The 20,594-nt window shown below is 38.6% G+C and overlaps 1 protein-coding gene and 1 long non-coding RNA gene across 2 annotated transcripts; one reads left to right on the top strand and one right to left on the bottom strand.

Annotated features, from left to right (window-relative positions):
• Window positions 1–704: 704 nt before the first annotated feature.
• LOC108352800 (uncharacterized) lies at window positions 705–12,976 on the bottom strand. The gene is made up of 2 exons (XR_001841199.3): window positions 12,913–12,976; window positions 705–841 (listed from the first exon to the last, which is right to left on the bottom strand). It is a non-coding gene; the product is annotated as an uncharacterized LOC108352800 (long non-coding RNA).
• Window positions 12,977–16,923: 3,947 nt separating this feature from the next.
• On the top strand, window positions 16,924–18,185 carry Prmt1l1 (protein arginine methyltransferase 1 like 1). Its single transcript, XM_039092860.2, has one exon. It carries the CDS (start codon window positions 16,972–16,974, stop codon window positions 18,031–18,033), a length of 1,062 nt encoding a protein of 353 aa, XP_038948788.1. The 5' UTR covers window positions 16,924–16,971; the 3' UTR covers window positions 18,034–18,185.
• Window positions 18,186–20,594: the final 2,409 nt, after the last annotated feature.

Here is a 20,594-nt window from a genome sequence, read left to right as displayed (position 1 = left end):
ATCTCATTGCTCATCATTGAAGAAAGTTATTGTAGCAACACAAGCAGAAACAGGAATCATTGGGAAAGACTGCTTGCTGGCATGATCCTTGTAGCTTGCTCATTGCTTTCTTATACCACCCAGGACCATCTCCTAAGCAGTGGCCTTGCCCATAGTGGACTGCAGTCTTTGACTTCTATCACTAATCAAGAAAATGCCCCCACAAACTTACCTACCCATAATCTGACAAAGGAAATCCTTTAATAAAGGTTTCTTTTCCCCAAGTAAATCTAGCTTGTGCCAAGTTTCCTAACAAACAAAAAGAGAAAGCATTACACACAATAAAAATTTTAAATAAATAAGAGGTGGGGAGATAACTCAGTAAAGTGTTTCCTTTGTGTGCATGATGATATTATGCCAAAAGTGATGATGTAGACTTGGAATCTCAGCACTAGGGAACAAAGAAAGGCAGTCCCTTGGGAATTCCTTGGCAGTCAACCAAAACTAATTGTTGAGCCTAAGACAAGGGAGAGACCATCTCTAAAACCAAAGTGAACTCCTGAAGAACAACAGACAAGTTGGATGCAGTGAGAATATTTACTGTACCTAATAACTATTTGTCTTGTGAATATCCAATGATATCCTGTCTCATAATAACCATGTACTGTGTAGAATGTATAAATTGAAGAAAAAAAAAAAAACAGAACCACAACTTGCCTGACATAGGCTTTGTCTGTTGATTTACTTTATAAACTCACAATATGGCTTCAATTGCCAAAGAAGAACTTTCTTTACGCCATTCATATTGGCTCATTCCTGGAGGCTAGGCTCCCCCATTTATAAAACCTTATCTTGCCAGGATCTATGGGGAAAAAAACAGAATCCAATCAATATGACATTTGTCCTCAAGGACATATCCACCCTATGCCCCCTTCTCTCTATCCCTTACTAGTTCTTTCTCTCACTCTCCCAATCACACTTGCAGATACCTGGGATGAAAGAGTAGATTTTTTAATCAGTGTAAATAATGAAAATACAGTGGTGAAACTCACCATAACACCTTTGAACATTAGTTGATGACTGATAACAAAGGTAGAAGTGCAAAATGTGATATTGTTATGGAACCATGAAACATATTCAGTTCCAAACATACACATACAAGCTAGGAGAATTTTGTTCACAAAACCTTCAAAAAGCAGAGCTTGTTTTCCAGCTACCGTCATGTAAAACTATTCTACAACACTGACAAAGACAGTTCACAAGGTCCAATAGCCTTGATTCACAAACTCTCTAAGTGTGCACTTCCATTCCCTCTGGTATTCCATTTTCAGAATGCATTTAATAGGCAATATGGCAGAGTTACAGAAATACTTTCAAAGCATGTGCACTCATAATGTACAAATAACTGTGTTGCAAATTAGCTGAATTATTCATGGAGGTGCAGTGCCAAACAGCATTATCTAGACCTGAATTCCTAACAGGTTGAGTTCATTTTTCAAAAACAAAATTTGACAGTTCTTTATGATGCCTGAGTGCACACACCACATCCAAGTTTATATAATGTTGAAACTGTTGCAGGAAAAATGAAAGACACAGCCAGATACCCCCCACATTCCTGTATTAAAGCCAAACTCAACCAGATGAAGACTTTGGACAGAAACATTCAGTTGACTGACTAAAATATTAAGGTGTAAACTGTAAAATAAACCCATTTTTGACAGTTTTATAAAATACAAGTAAAAAATTTGGTTGCTATGTAATGAAGAAAGGTCCAACAAAGATAAACAATATACATAGGCTAATATCCTCTAGATATTGATAATATCCAGAGGAACCAAGGAATGCCAGGAAATAGGTAAGGTTAATGTCCTGATCTAAACAGTGACAAGTTCTGTATTCTGTCTCCCTCAAAATTAAACTAGATTATTATTCAACAACATCCTATAAATTATTTAGAAGTTATATTTATATGCCCAGTAAGAACATCCATTGAAAGCTGCTATCAGTGGGGTGGCTTCTTAACATAATTGGTTCCACTTCTTATACTGAGTTTTGTGTGTGTGTGTGACAAATAAGTAAGGTTCATATTCTACCAGGTCTAAAATCTTCCTTCCAGGCTCACTCTGGGATTAAGGGGTCATAAGACACAGTACAGGTGTTCTAGATGAGTCGCTGAGTTAAAGCAGACCAGTTCTTGTATTTGATGATGACCTCCAGTAATTGCTCCCTGTCTTTTTGCATTTGTAAACTCTCTTCTAGAAATGATGTATAGCCTTCCCCCAAGAAATTTGAGTTGACCTTGTGACATGATGTACAGGACTGGGAACATTTGCTTTTGCTATCTTGAGTGTCTGTCACCAGGCTTCAAAGAAGCAAATGAGGAATGCTAGGTAGACTGATGCTCTTATGTGTTGGTAACTGGAGATTATTATAGATAGACAGTTTTCTCTACAACTTGTCTCAGTTATGGAAGCCATATTAGGCTTCCTATATTTTAAGATAGCATTGGTCATTCTCAGATTCCTGATGGGGTTGAAGACGAATTATACTCTCATAACCTACCCAGGCTATTTAACTTGAGAAAACATATTTAATTGGATAATTTTCAGATAGTTTACAAGCTATCCAGGACACAATATATAGATTTTTAGCCTTTCTTAAGTTAGAATAGGTAACAGAATGCACTATATAATTGACAAAAATTATGTATTTGGTGTTAGGTATATTTTATTCTTTATAAATTACAGAATGGTAATAGTTGTACTCAGCTTACATTTGAGAGAAAGTTCCTTTTTTAATTAGACAGAAAGGGATAAATGTGGGTTGATGTTTATATGCCCAAGATAAGGTGAGGCCTATGATTGGGCAGTGAAAAAGAAAGGTGGGAACAGAGTTTTTGAAAGGTGGGAGAGAGAAGAGATGGAAGGTAAAAAACCAAGATAGAGGGAAAGGATGACCCAGACCCATGTGACTTTAATTATCCACAGGTAGCTATGAATATCTTAAAGGGGTGGATTATTATAGAATAATTTGTCTTATCTAGGTGGGCAGTTTATATCAATATCAATTGGCTCTGAGTTTATTGTGTCGGAATTTTGTCGAGTGAGAATTTACTGATATAAATCTGCTTGATAAATTACAAAAACAAGGGAAGTCCCACACCCGCGGATCCCGGCCCGCAGCAGCTCTCTGCTCCCAGACCCGGTGAGAGAGAGACCTCACCGCCTGGTCAGGTGGGCACTCCTGAGGCTGCAGAGCGGAAGAGACAACCAACACTGCTCACCCCTGCCCACATCCCTGGCCCAAGAGGAAACTGTATAAGGCCTCTGGGCTCCCGTGGGGAAGGGCCCAGGAGCGGCAGGACCCCTGTGCCTGAGACACCGCCGGAACCTGAAAGAAACAGACCGGATAAACGGTTCTCTGCACCCAAATCCCGTGGGAGGGAGAGCTAAACCTTCAGAGAGGCAGACAAGCCTGGGAAACCAGAAGTGACTGCTCCCTGCACACACATCTCGGACGCCAGAGGAAAAAGCCAAAGACCATCTGGAACCCTGGTGCACTGAAGTTCCCGGAAGGGGCAGCACAGGTCTTCCTGGTTGCTGCCGCTGCAGAGAGCCCGTGGGCAGCACCCCACGAGCGAACCTGAGCCTCGGGACCACAGGTAAGACCAAATTTTCTGCTGCAAGAAAGCTGCCTGGTGAACTCAAGACACAGGCCCACAGGAACAGCTGAAGACCTGTAGAGAGGAAAAACTACACGCCAAAAAGCAGAACACTCTGTCCCCATAACTGACTGAAAGAGAGGAAAACAGGTCTACAGCACTCCTGTCACACAGGCTTATAGGACAGTCTAGCCACTGTCAGAAATAGCAGGACAAAGTAACACTAGAGATTATCTGATGGCGAGAGGCAAACGCAGGAACCCAAGCAACAGAAACCAAGACTACATGCCATCATCGGAGCCCAATTCTCCCACCAAAACAAACATGGAATATCCAAACACACCAGAAAAGCAAGATCTAGTTACAAAATCATATTTGATCATGATGCTGGAGGACTTCAAGAAAGACATGAACACACTTAGGGAAGCACAGGAAAACATTAATAAACAAGTAAAAGCCTACAGAGAGGAATCGCAAAAATCCCTGAAAGAATTCCAGGAAAACACAATCAAACAGTTGAAGGAATTAAAAATGGAAATAGAAGCAATCAAGAAAGAACACATGGAAACAACCCTGGATATAGAAAACCAAAAGAAGAGACAAGGAGCTGTAGATACAAGCCTCACCAACAGAATTCAAGAGATGGAAGAGAGAATCTCAGGAGCAGAAGATTCCATAGAAATCATTGACTCAACTGTCAAAGATAATGTAAAGCGGAAAAAGCTACTGGTCCAAAACATACAGGAAATCCAGGACTCAATGAGAAGGTCAAACCTAAGGATTATAGGTATAGAAGAGAGTGAAGACTCCCAGCTCAAAGGACCAGTAAATATCTTCAACAAAATCATAGAAGAAAACTTCCCTAACCTAAAAAAAGAGATACCCATAGACATACAAGAAGCCTACAGAACTCCAAATAGATTGGACAAGAAAAGAAACACCTCCCGTCACATAATTGTCAAAACACCAAACGCACAAAATAAAGAAAGAATATTAAAAGCAGTAAGGGAAAAAGGTCAAGTAACATATAAAGGGAGACCTATCAGAATCACACCAACTTCTCGCCAGAAACTATGAAGGCCAAAAGATCCTGGACTGATGTCATACAGACCCTAAGAGAACACAAATGCCAGCCCAGGTTACTGTATCCAGCAAAACTCTCAATTAACATTGATGGAGAAACCAAGATATTCCATGACAAAACCAAATTTACACAATATCTTTCTACAAATCCAGCACTACAAAGGATAATAAATGGTAAAGCCCAACATAAGGAGGCAAGCTATACCCTAGAAGAAGCAAGAAACTAATCATCTTGGCAACAAAACAAAGAGAATGAAAGCACACAAACATAACCTCACATCCAAATATGAATATAAAGGGAAGCAATAATCACTATTCCTTAATATCTCTCAATATCAATGGCCTCAACTCCCCAATAAAAAGACATAGATTAACAAACTGGATACGCAATGAGGACCCTGCATTCTGCTGCCTACAGGAAACACACCTCAGAGACAAAGACAGACACTACCTCAGAGTGAAAGGCTGGAAAACAACTTTCCAAGCAAATGGTCAGAAGAAGCAAGCTGGAGTAGCCATTCTAATATCAAATAAAATCAATTTCCAACTAAAAGTCATCAAAAAAGATAAGGAAGGACACTTCATATTCATCAAAGGAAAAATCCACCAAGATGAACTCTCAATCCTAAATATCTATGCCCCAAATACAAGGGCACCTACATACGTAAAAGAAACCTTACTAAAGCTCAAAACACACATTGCACCTCACACAATAATAATGGGAGACTTCAACACCCCATTCTCATCAATGGACAGATCATGGAAACAGAAATTAAACAGTGATGTCGACAGATTAAGAGAAGTCATGAGCCAAATGGACTTAACGGATATTTATAGAACATTCTATCCTAAAGCAAAAGGATATACCTTCTTCTCAGCTCCTCATGGTTCTTTCTCCAAAATTGACCATATAATTGGTCAAAAAACGGGCCTCAACAGGTACAGAAAGATAGAGATAATCCCATGCATGCTATCGGACCACCACGGCCTAAAACTGGTCTTCAATAACAATAAGGGAAGAATGCCCACATATACGTGGAAATTGAACAATGCTCTACTCAATGATAACCTTGTCAAGGAAGAAATAAAGAAAGAAATTAAAAACTTTTTAGAATTTAATGAAAATGAAGATACAACATACCCAAACTTATGGGACACAATGAAAGCTGTGCTAAGAGGAAAACTCATAGCGCTGAGTGCCTGCAGAAAGAAACAGGAAAGAGCATATGTCAGCAGCTTGACAGCACACCTAAAAGCTCTAGAACAAAAAGAAGCAAATACACCCAGGAGGAGTAGAAGGCAGGAAATAATCAAACTCAGAGCTGAAATCAACCAAGTAGAAACAAAAAGGACCATAGAAAGAATCAACAGAACCAAAAGTTGGTTCTTTGAGAAAATCAACAAGATAGATAAACCCTTAGCCAGACTAACGAGAGGACACAGAGAGTGCGTCCAAATTAGCAAAATCAGAAATGAAAAGGGAGACATAACTACAGATTCAGAGGAAATTCAAAAAATCATCAGATCTTACTATAAAAACCTATATTCAACAAAATTTGAAAATCTTCAGGAAATGGACAATTTCCTAGACAGATACCAGGTATCGAAGTTAAATCAGGAACAGATAAACCAGTTAAACAACCCCATAACTCCTAAGGAAATAGAAGCAGTCATTAAAGGTCTTCCAACCAAAAAGAGCCCAGGTCCAGACGGGTTTAGTGCAGAATTCTATCAAACCTTCATAGAAGACCTCATACCAATATTATCCAAACTATTCCACAAAATTGAAACAGATGGAGCACTACCGAATTCCTTCTACGAAGCCACAATTACTCTTATACCTAAACAACACAAAGACACAACAAAGAAAGAGAACTTCAGACCAATTTCCCTTATGAATATCGACGCAAAAATACTCAATAAAATTCTGGCAAACCGAATTCAAGAGCACATCAAAACAATCATCCACCATGATCAAGTAGGCTTCATCCCAGGCATGCAGGGATGGTTTAATATACGGAAAACCATCAACGTGATCCATCATATAAACAAACTGAAAGAACAAAACCACATGATCATTTCATTAGATGCTGAGAAAGCATTTGACAAAATTCAACACCCCTTCATGATAAAAGTCCTGGAAAGAATAGGAATTCAAGGCCCATACCTAAACATAGTAAAAGCCATATACAGCAAACCAGTTGCTAACATTAAACTAAATGGAGAGAAACTCGAAGCAATCCCACTAAAATCAGGGACTAGACAAGGCTGCCCACTCTCTCCCTACTTATTCAATATAGTTCTTGAAGTTCTAGCCAGAGCAATCAGACAACAAAAGGAGATCAAGGGGATACAGATCGGAAAAGAAGAAGTCAAAATATCACTATTTGCAGATGACATGATAGTATATTTAAGTGATCCCAAAAGTTCCACCAGAGAACTACTAAAGCTCATAGACAACTTCAGCAAAGTGGCTGGGTATAAAATTAACTCAAATAAATCAGTTGCCTTCCTCTATACAAAAGAGAAACAAGCCGAGAAAGAAATTAGGGAAACGACACCCTTCATAATAGATCCAAATAATATAAAGTACCTCGGTGTGACTTTAACCAAGCAAGTAAAAGATCTGTACAATAAGAACTTCAAGACACTGAGGAAAGAAATTGAAGAAGACCTCAGAAGATGGAAAGATCTCCCATGCTCATGGATTGGCAGGATTAATATAGTAAAAATGGCCATTTTACCAAAAGCAATCTACAGATTCAATGCAATCCCCATCAAAATACCAATCCAATTCTTCAAAGAGTTAGACAGAACAATTTGCAAATTCATCTGGAATAACAAAAAACCCAGGATAGCTAAAACTATCCTCAACAATAAAAGGACTTCAGGGGGAATCACTATCCCTGAACTCAAGCAGTATTACAGAGCAATAGTGATAAAAACTGCATGGTATTGGTACAGAGACAGACAGATAGACCAATGGAATAGAATTGAAGACCCAGAAATGAACCCACACACCTATGGTCACTTGATTTTTGACAAAGGAGCCAAAACCATCCAATGGAAAAAAGATAGCATTTTCAGCAAATTGTGCTGGTTCAACTTGAGGGCAACATGTAGAAGAATGCAGATCGATCCATGCTTATCACCCTGTACAAAGCTTAAGTCCAAGTGGATCAAGGACCTCCACATCAAACCAGACACACTCAAACTAATAGAAGAAAAACTAGGGAAGCATCTGGAACACATGGGCACTGGAAAAAATTTCCTGAACAAAACACCAATGGCTTATGCTCTAAGATCAAGAATTGACAAATGGGATCTCATAAAACTGCAAAGCTTCTGTAAGGCAAAGGACACGGTGGTTAGGACAAAACGGCAACCAACAGATTGGGAAAAGATCTTTACCAATCCTACAACAGATAGAGGCCTTATATCCAAAATATACAAAGAACTCAAGAAGTTAGACCGCAGGGAAACAAATAACCCTATTAAAAAATGGGGTTCAGAGCTAAACAAATAATTCACAGCTGAGGAATGCCGAATGGCTGAGAAACACCTAAAGAAATGTTCAACATCTTTAGTCATAAGGGAAATGCAAATCAAAACAACCCTGAGATTTCACCTCACACCAGTGAGAATGGCTAAGATCAAAAACTCAGGTGACAGCAGATGCTGGCGAGGATGTGGAGAAAGAGGAACACTCCTCCATTGTTGGTGGGATTGCAGACTGGTAAAACCATTCTGGAAATCAGTCTGGAGGTTCCTCAGAAAATTGGACATTGAACTGCCTGAGGATCCAGCTATACCTCTCTTGGGCATATACCCAAAAGATGCCTCAACATATAAAAGAGACACGTGCTCCACTATGTTCATCGCAGCCTTATTTATAATAGCCAGAAAATGGAAAGAACCGAGATGCCCTTCAACAGAGGAATGGATACAGAAAATGTGGTACATCTACACAATGGAATATTACTCAGCTATCAAAAACAACGAGTCTATGAAATTCGTAGGCAAATGGTTGGAACTGGAAAATATCATCCTGAGTGAGCTAACCCAATCACAGAAAGACATACATGGTATGCACTCATTGATAAGTGGCTATTAGCCCAAATGCTTGAATTACCCTAGATCCCTAGAACAAACGAAACTCAAGACGGATGATCAAAATGTGAATGCTTCACTCCTTCTTTAAATGAGGAAAAAGAATACCCTTGGCTGGGAAGGGAGAGGCAAAGATTAAAACAGAGACTGAAGGAACACCCATTCAGAGCCTGCCCCACAGGTGGCCCATACATATACAGCCACCCAATTGGACAAGATGGATGAAGCAAAGAAGTGCAGACCGACAGGAGCCGGATGTAGATCGCTCCTGAGAGACACAGCCAGAATACAGCAAATACAGAGGCGAATGCCAGCAGCAAACCACTGAGCTGAGAATAGGTCCCCCGTTGAAGGAATCAGAGAAAGAACTGGAAGAGCTTGAAGGGGCTCGAGACCCCAAAAGTACAACAATGTCAAGCAACCAGAGCTTCCAGGGACTAAGCCACTACCTAAAGACTATATATGGACTGACCCTGGACTCTGACCCCATAGGTAGCAATGAATATCCTAGTAAGAGCACCAGTGGAAGGGGAAGCCCTGGGTCCTGCTAAGACTGAACCCCCAGTGAACTAGACTGGTGGGGGGAGGGCGGCAATGGGGGGAGGGTTGGGAGGGGAACACCCATAAGGAAGGGGAGGGCGGAGGGCGATGTTTGCCCGGAAACCGGGAAAGGGAATAACACTCGAAATGTATATAAGAAATACTCAAGTTAATAAAAAAAAAAAAAAGAAAGAAAGAAAATAAAAAAATTACAAAAACAAAAAAAAACATAAAAACAGCAACAACAACAACAAAAAACAGAGTTGTCTCTTAAAACAAGTCAGCACTGAGCTCCTGGGTAACACCTGATGGTTTCTGCTCACATAAGCCTACAAGAAAAGGTGAAGCCTAAGTGATCCCATGAGCTCAGCAACATCAACAAGCTTCACAAGGAATCATGGGAAACAATAAATTGCTGCTCTTTTAATCCACTAAATTTTATATGTTTTATATAATAGATAACCAAAACACAAGCATGAAGGAGCATGAAATTAACACACGGATGAAAATGTGGTTATCAATACATATGATTTTTACTTTATGGTTTTTTCATCTAAAATGCCATGCCACATAAAAACTAGAACTAGGGATTATCATAAATCTGTGCTAAGAATTCTAAAGCTGGTGTCTCCTAAATTCTAGGATGCTCCTCTCTGTAGTAAAGATATATGTAGCAGTATTAGCAGTGTGATGGAGTGTGGCAAGCAAAAACAAAGCAATAATTGCAACAAAGCAATTATTGGCAATTTGGACTTGTTATACTACAGAAAATGCGAAAATCAATATAAAATCTCAGTTGTCTCACACTAGAAAGCTACTATCCCAGGTATTAATATGGTCATGTGTACTTCTTAGAACTTGACTATATAAAATAAAAGCATGACCACCTCTCCATAGATCATTATTAGCTTCATGGTAACTAGAATCTTTATCCGTCATCCATCTTGTTTCCCTTGGTCAGTTCTGATGAAAAACTCAAGAGACAATGTGAGTTAGGGTTGCCGTACAAGAAAATAAATTAAAAAAAACTCAGACACAGCAGTGTTATTCTTGTGTCCAGATGTTTTTCCCCAGTTTATATCATAGAATGAATGTTTTCTTCATCAGTTAAATCTTTTGATAGTTGTCTGATCATAAGATAGACTCAATATTGTATAGATGATGCATAAAAGTTACAAATTTGTGGATGATATTGATAAGTAATTCATACTTTGATTAATGTTCCATTATGTAATAATTGTAAAGGAGAAAAAACATATGCTAATAGTCCCAGTAAGTTTAAATACTAAGTGATAACATATGACACAATTTCCTAGTTCACGATTAACTCAGAAAACAATAGCCAAAAGGCTCTTAGATTTCTCTCCTCCAGACAATAAAGAAACACCAAAATCAGAAGACATGTATGTGTGGTCAAAGAAACTTTGAGCAAAGACAAGAAGGTTGAAACCAAGTCCAAGATTCACTAAAATTTTGTTCATTCTAAAGTATATCTATTTGGAAATTATATGAATCTCTGTATAAGAGACACTAAAGACTTCTCCTGAAAACTCTTAGAACTGATAAATAGATTCATCAAAGTGAGAAGACACAAAATTAATAGACACACACACACACACACACACACACACACACACACACACACACTAGACTTCCTGTATAACAATGGTATATGAACAGAAAAAGAGATCAGGGAAATAATCTCATTCATGTATCCTGCAGCTTTTGAATAAATGTAACCAACTATGTAAAAATATATAAATAAAATTATAGAATGCTGTAAGAAAAAATTGAGGAAGATACAGAAGGAGAGAAGGACCTCCCACACTCATTGATTGGTGGAATCAATATAATAAGGCTATCTTAACAACAGCAATTTCAAGATTTAATGAAATACTAATAAAAATTTCAGTGTCATTCTTTACAGTAATTTTTAAAAATTAAGCTCACAAAGAAGTAGAAGAACCCAGCACGTCAGAGAAATCTAGATGAAAAAGTATACCACTCTGTCAACTTACCTAGCTTTATGTTATACTACAGACTATCCAAAGGAAATGGGCATGGGTGTCAGTGGCACAAAAGCAGATGCATGGATCAAAAGAATTGAAGTCCCAGACACAAAGCCACATAACTAAAACCACCCAAATTTTGACAAGATGCCAAGAGCAAAAATTAAAGAAATTATACCATAAACAAAGAAAATGGTCCTGGAAAAACTGGGCATCTACAGACAGAAATTAAAACCTTGTTTCTCTTGTCACACAAAATTCAATTCCCAGTGTACCAAGGTATAAGACATGAATGTCTGAAACTGCTAGAGGAGTAAGTAAGGAGTAAATAGGCATAGTGTAAGGGCTTTCTGAATAGGCATCCAATACTCAGAAAATGAAGCCTGTCTACAGCCTTACCACCCTGAACACGTCCAAACTCATCTGATCTTGGAAGCTGAGTGGGGTCTGGCCTGGTTAGTACTTGGATAGGAAAACTGACTGGGAATATTTGGTGCTGTAGGCTTAAGATAAAAAAGTTAAGAAAAGGAAAGAAAGCCTATAATTACAAATGGCTTTTTTTATGGAAAGGAAACTGTCAATCGAGTGAAGAGATGGGACAATCTCTACCAGATTCATATCCAACATTGGACTGATATCCAGAATATACAAAGAACTCAATAAATGAAACATTCAACAAAGAAACAATCTGATCAAAACTTGGATCATGTACACCAAGCTGCACACCTTCTACAAATGTTTAGGGGTCCTAGACCCAGCCTATGCTCTCTTTCTGAGCCTGCGTGTGCCCAGGTTATTTGACTCTATAGGTCTTCTTGGGGTCCTTGACCCTTCTCACTTTCTTAATACTTCCCCTGACTCTTTCGCAAGACTCCAAAGTTCCACATAATGCTTGACTGTGAGCTTCATGTCAGTCCCCTGACAATTGGAGCTGGGACTGTCACTTACTCTGCTGCCTGCCTTTGGATCCTTTTCTCTAATTTAGGATTCTTTGGCCTCAGAGGAAGAAGATATACTTAGTCCTGCTGAGATGATGTGTCAGGGTGGGTTTGTACCCATGATGTGATTCTCCTTCTCTAAGATGAAGAGGATGTTAAAGGGAAGATGAGTTATGAGGTGGGACTGGGAGGAGTGGAGAAAGAGGAACTACAATAGGGATGTAAAGTGAATTAATTAATTAGCTAATTAATGAAAGAAATTGGATCATATAACTGAACACAGAGTTCCCAAGTGAAGAAATATGAGTACAAATTAAAACTGCTTTGAGATTCCTTCTCACAGCAATCAGTTTAGCCATCAAGGAAGAAAATGGCAGCAAATGCTGACATGATTGTTGGGAGAGAGAAATGTTCATCTACCATTAGAAAGAGTGTATAAAGATACAGTCACTATGGAAATCTGTGTGGATGATTCTCAGAAAGCAAGAACTAAAACAGCTATATGATCCAGCTCTTCCCCTCATGGCCACATATTCAAAGGACTGTACATTCTCCTACTTGCATAAAACAACCTCACTGCTGATATACTTACAGGTATGAAACTGAATCAGCCTGATCATCCATCAATTAAGGAATGGAAAGTAGAAGGGTTGTAGATACACATAGTAGAATTTTATTCAGCTGTAAAGAAAAATGAATTTTGAATAAAATAGATGGAGCCAAAGGACGTAATCCAGAATCAGAAAGACAAATTTCACATCCTCTCATTCATATGTGCAGCTTTTCAATTTGTATGTTTAATTTGGTCTCTTTATAGATGTTAGAAATATAGAAATAAGTCATAAGAAGTTAAAGGAAAGAGAGTGAAGGCAGGAAAGGAATAGTAGGTGCTATGAAAAAAGAGGGTGGAATACTGAGGGTTAATGTTTTATACAGAGATTGTAGCAGAAGCAGGGAAATTACAGTGAATGGGGCTTGTTAACCAAATAGTAAGGGTGCATGAAAACCATTATGGAAATAAACTATATCCTATTTATTAAAGGTGATTATTAGTAAAGGTACTTAAAAGTGTGATAAAAGAGGAGAGATCTGAACACAGGTGCCTTGCATAGGTAAACAATGCTGTCCCCAGAAGACATGGTTCATCAAGTAAGTATGTCCAATGCCAGGTATGAGCATTCTATTTGAATTATTTGTCAGGAAGGCCCCAAAGAGTCCCTAAACAACACAGGATATTATTACTCTTAGATGCCTTCCATAATTAGACAGTAAGATCATTTTTGATAATCACATGTATATTTTTGGCATGAAATAGAAAAATCAAACTGTAACTGCCCTAAAGGCCTTCCTTCATTACTCCTTGCTATCATATCATGGGGAAGAACTGTGCATGTCAAAGAGAGAGAAAATCTCCTCTGATATTATCCAGTAATGAACCACAAATGCTGCATAATGACTGTCAGACAAGATGTGGCCATTTGTGCAAAGTAATATGAAGCTTACAAAGGTAACAAGCTACTTTCTGATTATATTCACGGCCTGATTGTCAAGATAGAATTCAAGACTTTAATCCTGGTCAAGGTCCTTGGCATACGTAGTCATAGGACCTAGTAGGGATGAAGGGGGATCCAATGCTGCTATGTTTCTACATAGGCGTGTTGTTGAACAGCCTTCTAAATATTCATGCTTACATACATGGACTCATGCTACTCTCTACCTTAATCATTAAAGTTTCTACAGTAGTCAATAGTTAAGGCAGAGACTCATGACTAGCTAAAGTGTTTAGAGTAAATGATTATTGGGTGCTTACCTGTAATTGGGATATCAATATCAACCCCCACATCATAAGACTCTAGGAATATTATGAAAGAGTGCGAGAAAAGCATTTAAGAGTTAGAGCATGAGGAAGACTGTTTTGAAACTCTATCTTCTGATATGGCATATTTGTTGGGCTTATGAGTTTGCAGCAGCTATGGTCACTTGCAAAGGCCCGTGGAAGATCAATACAACAAGATCACTCAACATTCCTACAGATAGCACCAACTGATCTCAGTGAACTACAATTGGGAGGGAAGTGTTGGGATGTATCTGGATGAATTAAGGGGGAGGTAATATCAACATATATTACATAGCTGTATAAACTTGTCAATGAATACAAATACATATCCTTAAATTTAAAATAAAAGTGTATGCTTGAATTCAGAACTTACATATTTCCCAATTTTATGAGCTTATTGCTGGTGTGGGAAATTGTTTAAATTTTAAGTGTCATAGTCACTTTAGAAATGTTTAGAATGCAGCCTATCGTATGCATAAGAATCAAGCATAGGATACTATGAAAATGATGAATTTCACTTGAAAAATGGTCCAAAATTGTCCCAGAGGAAGAGACGTTTGCTCTGTCTTAAGTACTGCTTTATAATTGGAGAGCATAAAATGGAAAATGGATAAGGCACTCCGGAGGGAGAGCAGTTGAAAGGGTAAGCTCCCTACAGACTCAGAAGTGATTCTACATAGCTCACTTATTAAATGAGATCGGGCCAGTGAGGACCAGAGCATGGAGGATTGCATGGCTCCGAAGAACTGAAATGCTGCACTAACAGGCTAAGAGCTTATGAACAAAGCTATGGAGACATAAGCTATCTGCTTCTCAGAGCCAAACCAAACAAGCTGGACAACAGCAACAGAAACACATTCTCCTCCACTGCAAGGGAACGTACTCCAGGACACTGCTGGCAAATGAATTTTCAACATGTTTTAAAAGATAGATAGCATACAAAGAGCATTTCTAACCAGAAGAAATAGTTGTGTAGTCATAACAGAAGAAACAGGGGAAAATGCATAAATCTATGTAAATTAAATAACAGCAATGCATCAAAGAAGAATCAGAGAAAATATTATTAACTATTTGAGAATGACAAGGAAAACACATCTTCCCAAAACATGTGTGACACAGTGAAATAGATAGAATTGATAACTGTAGAAAGAGATAAGGCTAAATTTATATATGATACATATATGTGTATACAAGCACACATACACACAGATGTGCACATGCGCGCATGCACACACACACACACACACACACACACACACACACACACACACACAAATTAAGCCACTAGAGGATATCTTTTGAATAGTCAGTCAGGGTAGTCCAACTGACACCCACTATATATATATATATATATATATATATATATATATATATATATATATATTAGAGAGAGAGAGAGAGAGAGAGAATATCTATGTAGCTCTTGATTACCTCTCAGTCTTGAGGGTGGTCTCTCTTGCTGAAGACACTTGAGAAACAAGACTTTGATGATTAAAACTGGATCTGTCCTGCAAGCTTCTTTTCTGCCATCTAGATTCCAGAGTTCCAGAAAATACTGTGAAAGCTGCAAAATGAACAAAGCATTAAACAGCTCCACCCAGTTACAAAATTTATGAACCACAACAATTACCAGCATGGCAAAATACTCATTAACGTACAAAAAGTGGAACACCTATCCATGGAAACCAACAGCTAATTAGACTTAAAGCCCATAAAACAAGAAGGAAATCATCTCTGGTACTAGAAACCTATTAAGCTTCCTGGGGCTAATAAAGTCATGGACCTTGGAATATAATTTACTATTGCCATTTTCCAAAGAAGCATATTTCCTCACTATGATCTAAATATTATCCTTATACCCATAGAAAAGTATGGTTACCACTCCTAATCATAGATATCTTTCTTGCAGCATTGGAGACATCACAGAAACCAAGAACTGGACACAATGCCGAGAGCAACAGATAATGAGGAGCTCAGCCCCATTAGATACATCTACACCACTGATCCTGTATCTATGGGTCAGAAAACATCATGGAAGAGATGGTAGAAAGACTGTAAGACACAAAAAAGTCTATAGTGAAACTGTCTCTCATAAAAATGGCTGTACAAAGAAGACTAGAATGACAGCAGTGTTAATGGACATGTTACCAATGTGGAAGAAAGAGAGTTTCATGGAGTCCTTTCCCTAGAAAGAAAAACTACTACAGGTAACTGAGTCCTCTAGGAAAAAGGAAATTAGCCTTTCTTCTTTATAAGCACCCTTATTGCCTGCCCAATGCAAAGCAGTCAGCCAATATAGACAAACAAACACAAGTGAACTTAGTAAATTGTATTTTAATATTTTCATGCATGCACACATTTTGTGTATGTGTAAAATAATGGATGTACATTTTTGTGTGTGTGGTGTGTAAAATAATAATATGAGAAATAGAAGCTATCAACTTGAGGGTCAGAGGTACATGTAAGGGGCTCAAGGAAGGATAGCTAGAGGAAGCTAGAGAAAAGAAACACAGAATGAAATATTTAGAAACATTAAAAAAGTAGTGACCTCAAATAGTAATCTAACTTATATGGAATAAACTGAAACAAGATCCAATATGAAATAAATGATAATATAAAGTAATGAAGATTAGATCATGGGTAAATTACATAAAAATGAAAAATATCAATCAAACCAATAATTCATTATCTGAAAGAATCCACAAGATTAACCAACTTTCGTTGTTAAATGGACTAAGAGAAAAACAAGAAAGAATAGTACTGGGGGAGAAAAGAGAGAGGGGGGGTCTCAGAGGCCGTAGGACTCGGGTGAAGATGGCGGCAGCCGAGGCCGCGAACTGCATCATGGAGGTTTCCTGTGGCCAAGCAGAAAGTAGTGAGAAGCCCAATGCTGAGGACATGACATCCAAAGACTACTACTTTGACTCCTATGCCCACTTTGGCATCCACGAGGAGATGCTAAAGGATGAGGTGCGAACCCTCACGTACCGCAACTCCATGTTTCACAATCGGCATCTCTTCAAAGACAAGGTGGTGCTGGATGTGGGCTCGGGCACTGGCATCCTCTGCATGTTCGCTGCCAAGGCAGGGGCCCGCAAGGTCATTGGGATCGAGTGCTCCAGTATCTCTGATTATGCTGTGAAGATTGTCAAAGCCAACAAGTTAGACCACGTGGTGACCATCATCAAGGGCAAGGTGGAGGAGGTGGAGCTGCCTGTGGAGAAGGTGGACATCATCATCAGCGAGTGGATGGGTTATTGCCTCTTCTATGAGTCCATGCTCAACACTGTGCTGCACGCTCATGACAAGTGGCTGGCACCTGATGGCCTCATCTTCCCAGACCGAGCCACCCTGTATGTGACAGCCATTGAGGACCGACAGTATAAAGACTACAAGATCCACTGGTGGGAGAATGTATATGGCTTTGATATGTCCTGCATTAAAGACGTGGCCATCAAGGAGCCCCTGGTGGACGTGGTGGACCCAAAGCAGCTGGTCACCAACGCCTGCCTCATAAAGGAGGTGGACATCTACACAGTCAAGGTGGAGGACCTGACCTTCACCTCCCCGTTTTGTCTGCAAGTGAAGAGGAATGACTATGTGCATGCACTAGTGGCCTACTTCAACATCGAGTTCACCCGATGCCACAAGAGGACCGGCTTCTCTACCAGTCCTGAGTCTCCATACACACATTGGAAGCAGACTGTGTTCTACATGGAGGACTACCTAACAGTGAAGACCGGCGAGGAGATTTTTGGCACTATTGGAATGAGGCCCAACGCCAAAAACAATCGTGACTTGGACTTTACCATCGACCTGGACTTCAAGGGTCAGCTGTGTGAGCTCTCTTGTTCCACCGACTACCGGATGCGCTGAGGAGGTGCCAGGCTGGCCCTCCTGCAAAAGGGGGCTCAGGGGCTGGGCTTGGGGGATGGGAGGGTACATCGTGGCTGTGTTTTTCATAACTTATGTTTTTATATGGTTGCGTTTATGCCAATAAATCCTCAGCTGACCGTGAAAAAAAAAAAGAATAGTACTGGGAAGATGGCTAAATGGGTAAAGCGCTTGCCATAAAAGCTTTATGACGTGGGTACAGGTCCTCGGCACTTGTACCTAAGAGTTGAAGTAGGGTGAACATGAAACCTCAGCAGGATGAGCAGCTATGTGTTGATCTGATGGACTTGCTGGCCAGTCTACTACAGATTGAGCAAGAGACCCTGGCTCAAAGAATAAAGTGCAAATTAAGAGAAGAAAGCACTTAGTGTAGAACTCTATCTTCCACTCTCCCACACAAAGTACAACATAGACACATACATAAAATCATACATATATACAAGCACACACACACACACACACACACACACACACACCCCTAAGAGTAGGAGGCAGACAGGTAGGAAGGATGGAAGGAAGGAAAGGAAGGAAGGAAGAAGGAAGGAAGAAAAAGTAAGATACAGATTATAAAGTCTAGAATGAAAGCCGAGACATAACTCCCAATGGTGCCAAAGCAATTAATATGATCAAGGATATTCCGATACTTTATTTTGTTTGGGATTTTTTTTACACAGTATCTCACTCTCTTGCTCAGACTTGCCTTAGGTTCATCATGCATCAGCCTCCCAAGTGATTGGATAACATTCCAAGCCAAAAATTGTGATTAGCTAGATAAAATGGACAAATTAGTGGAGACACAAAATCTATGAAGACTAAGTAATAAAGAAATAGAAATTCAAACTATACCCATGAGTAGGAAGGAAACTTAGCTATTCTTTTCTCCAGTAATAAAGCCCTGGACATGGTGGCAACCCCAGTTGATTCAATCAAGCATTTCATGGAAAAACGAATAACAATCAATTTCAAGTCTTTCAAAAAGTTTAAGAGGAAAGGACACTCCCTAACATAGATGAGAAATTCAACACGAACTTGAAAACCCACAGTATGAAAAGTAGATATCAAGGTGACATCTTTTATGCTTATCAGTACAAAGACACTCAACAAAATTCTAACATTCACAGAATATTAAATTGTGTAGCATATTAAAATGACTGTATATCATCACCAATAGAAATGCATTCTTAAAATGTAAGAATGGCACAGCACACGGAAATGGCCAATGTAATACAGCACATGAACAGAATAAGGAGGTAAATAATTATTTCTACTGACACAGGAAAAGATTTGAGAAATCAATACTCCTTCATGATAAAAATGTTCAACATCTAGCAACAGAAAGAAAATACTTTCATATAATAAAAGCCATTTTGGAAGTTCCTGTGGTGTACTCATTCTCAATATTGAATGTTTGCTAAAAGCTTTTCTTTTACGAAATAAATAAAGCAAGAAATCCATTCTTAGTACACATATTCATCATATTACAGCAAGTTCAAGTCGAGCCATCAGAGGGAAAAAATAATGCAAACTGAAAAGAAAAAAGTAAAATTACCTCTATCCACTGAAGACATGATCTGATATCGAGAGAGTTCCAAGGAGTCAACCTTAATAAATCCAACAATGTCACAAATACAAAATTAGGAAACAGAAATCAAATATATTTTTATATAAGAAGGACAACATACACTTGAGTATGTCAATATTGAAATAATATTGAGATGTCATTAAACACAGAAATTAACCATGGATAACTCAACAAAATCTGTAATGTAAATTGAAAGATTATTTGCATAAATTGAAACATTTCATATGCCTTTCTTTTTCACCTTGTTTCTTTTATTTTACATAATTACATTATTTTCAAGCTCCCTTTCCTGCCTCAAAAACCCTTGCATATACCCTTCCTTAATTTATTTCAAATTCTTGCCCTCTCTTTTCCTTAACTGTTGTTACATTTTTATTAATTGTTGTTATATGTTACACGCATATATATGTATATTTATACATATATAGATAGACATATATGCATATATATGTATATGTATACATACACACACATTCCTATATATATATATATATAGACTGCTCTGTCTGTACAATGTTTCATGTGTATGTTTTTGGGGTTAATAGTTTAATATTGGGTAACCAATTGGTGTGCTCTTCCATTGAAAAGACTATTTCTCCTGCTTTCAGCATTCCTTATTTGACTGTTTGATTTCAGAGGTAAGCTAGACCTAATTGTACTTAAGACCTTCTCAAAAAGATATCATGTCTGGTACTGGAAACTTATTCAGCTACCCAGGACTAATGAAGTCATGGAGTTTAGTAGAGAACTGATAACACCAAATTTTACCAAAACAGCATAATCTGTGTTCTAAATATCTTTCCTTATAACCACAGAAAAGTGTAGTCCTTACCCTTTCTCAAGAAAATTACTATTTAAGACAAATGTAACCACTAGAGTAAACATAACCAATCAGCATGCGGACCTGTGGAGCTGTGGAGCTCAGTTCCAATAAATACATTTACAAGAAAATTAGTAATTT

The sequence above is a fragment of the Rattus norvegicus genome, chromosome 14 (genome assembly GCF_036323735.1).
Source record: "Rattus norvegicus strain BN/NHsdMcwi chromosome 14, GRCr8, whole genome shotgun sequence".
In the NCBI taxonomy this organism is placed as follows: Eukaryota; Metazoa; Chordata; class Mammalia; order Rodentia; family Muridae; genus Rattus; species Rattus norvegicus.
The sequence above is the reverse complement of the archived record's forward strand: the minus strand, read 5'-3'. Positions and strand labels throughout refer to the sequence as shown.

Bases quoted from the DNA above. Each gene is read 5' to 3' on its own strand.
- Prmt1l1 (XM_039092860.2), top strand. From the start codon at position 16,972: ATGGCGGCAGCCGAGGCCGCGAACTGCATCATGGAGGTTTCCTGTGGC.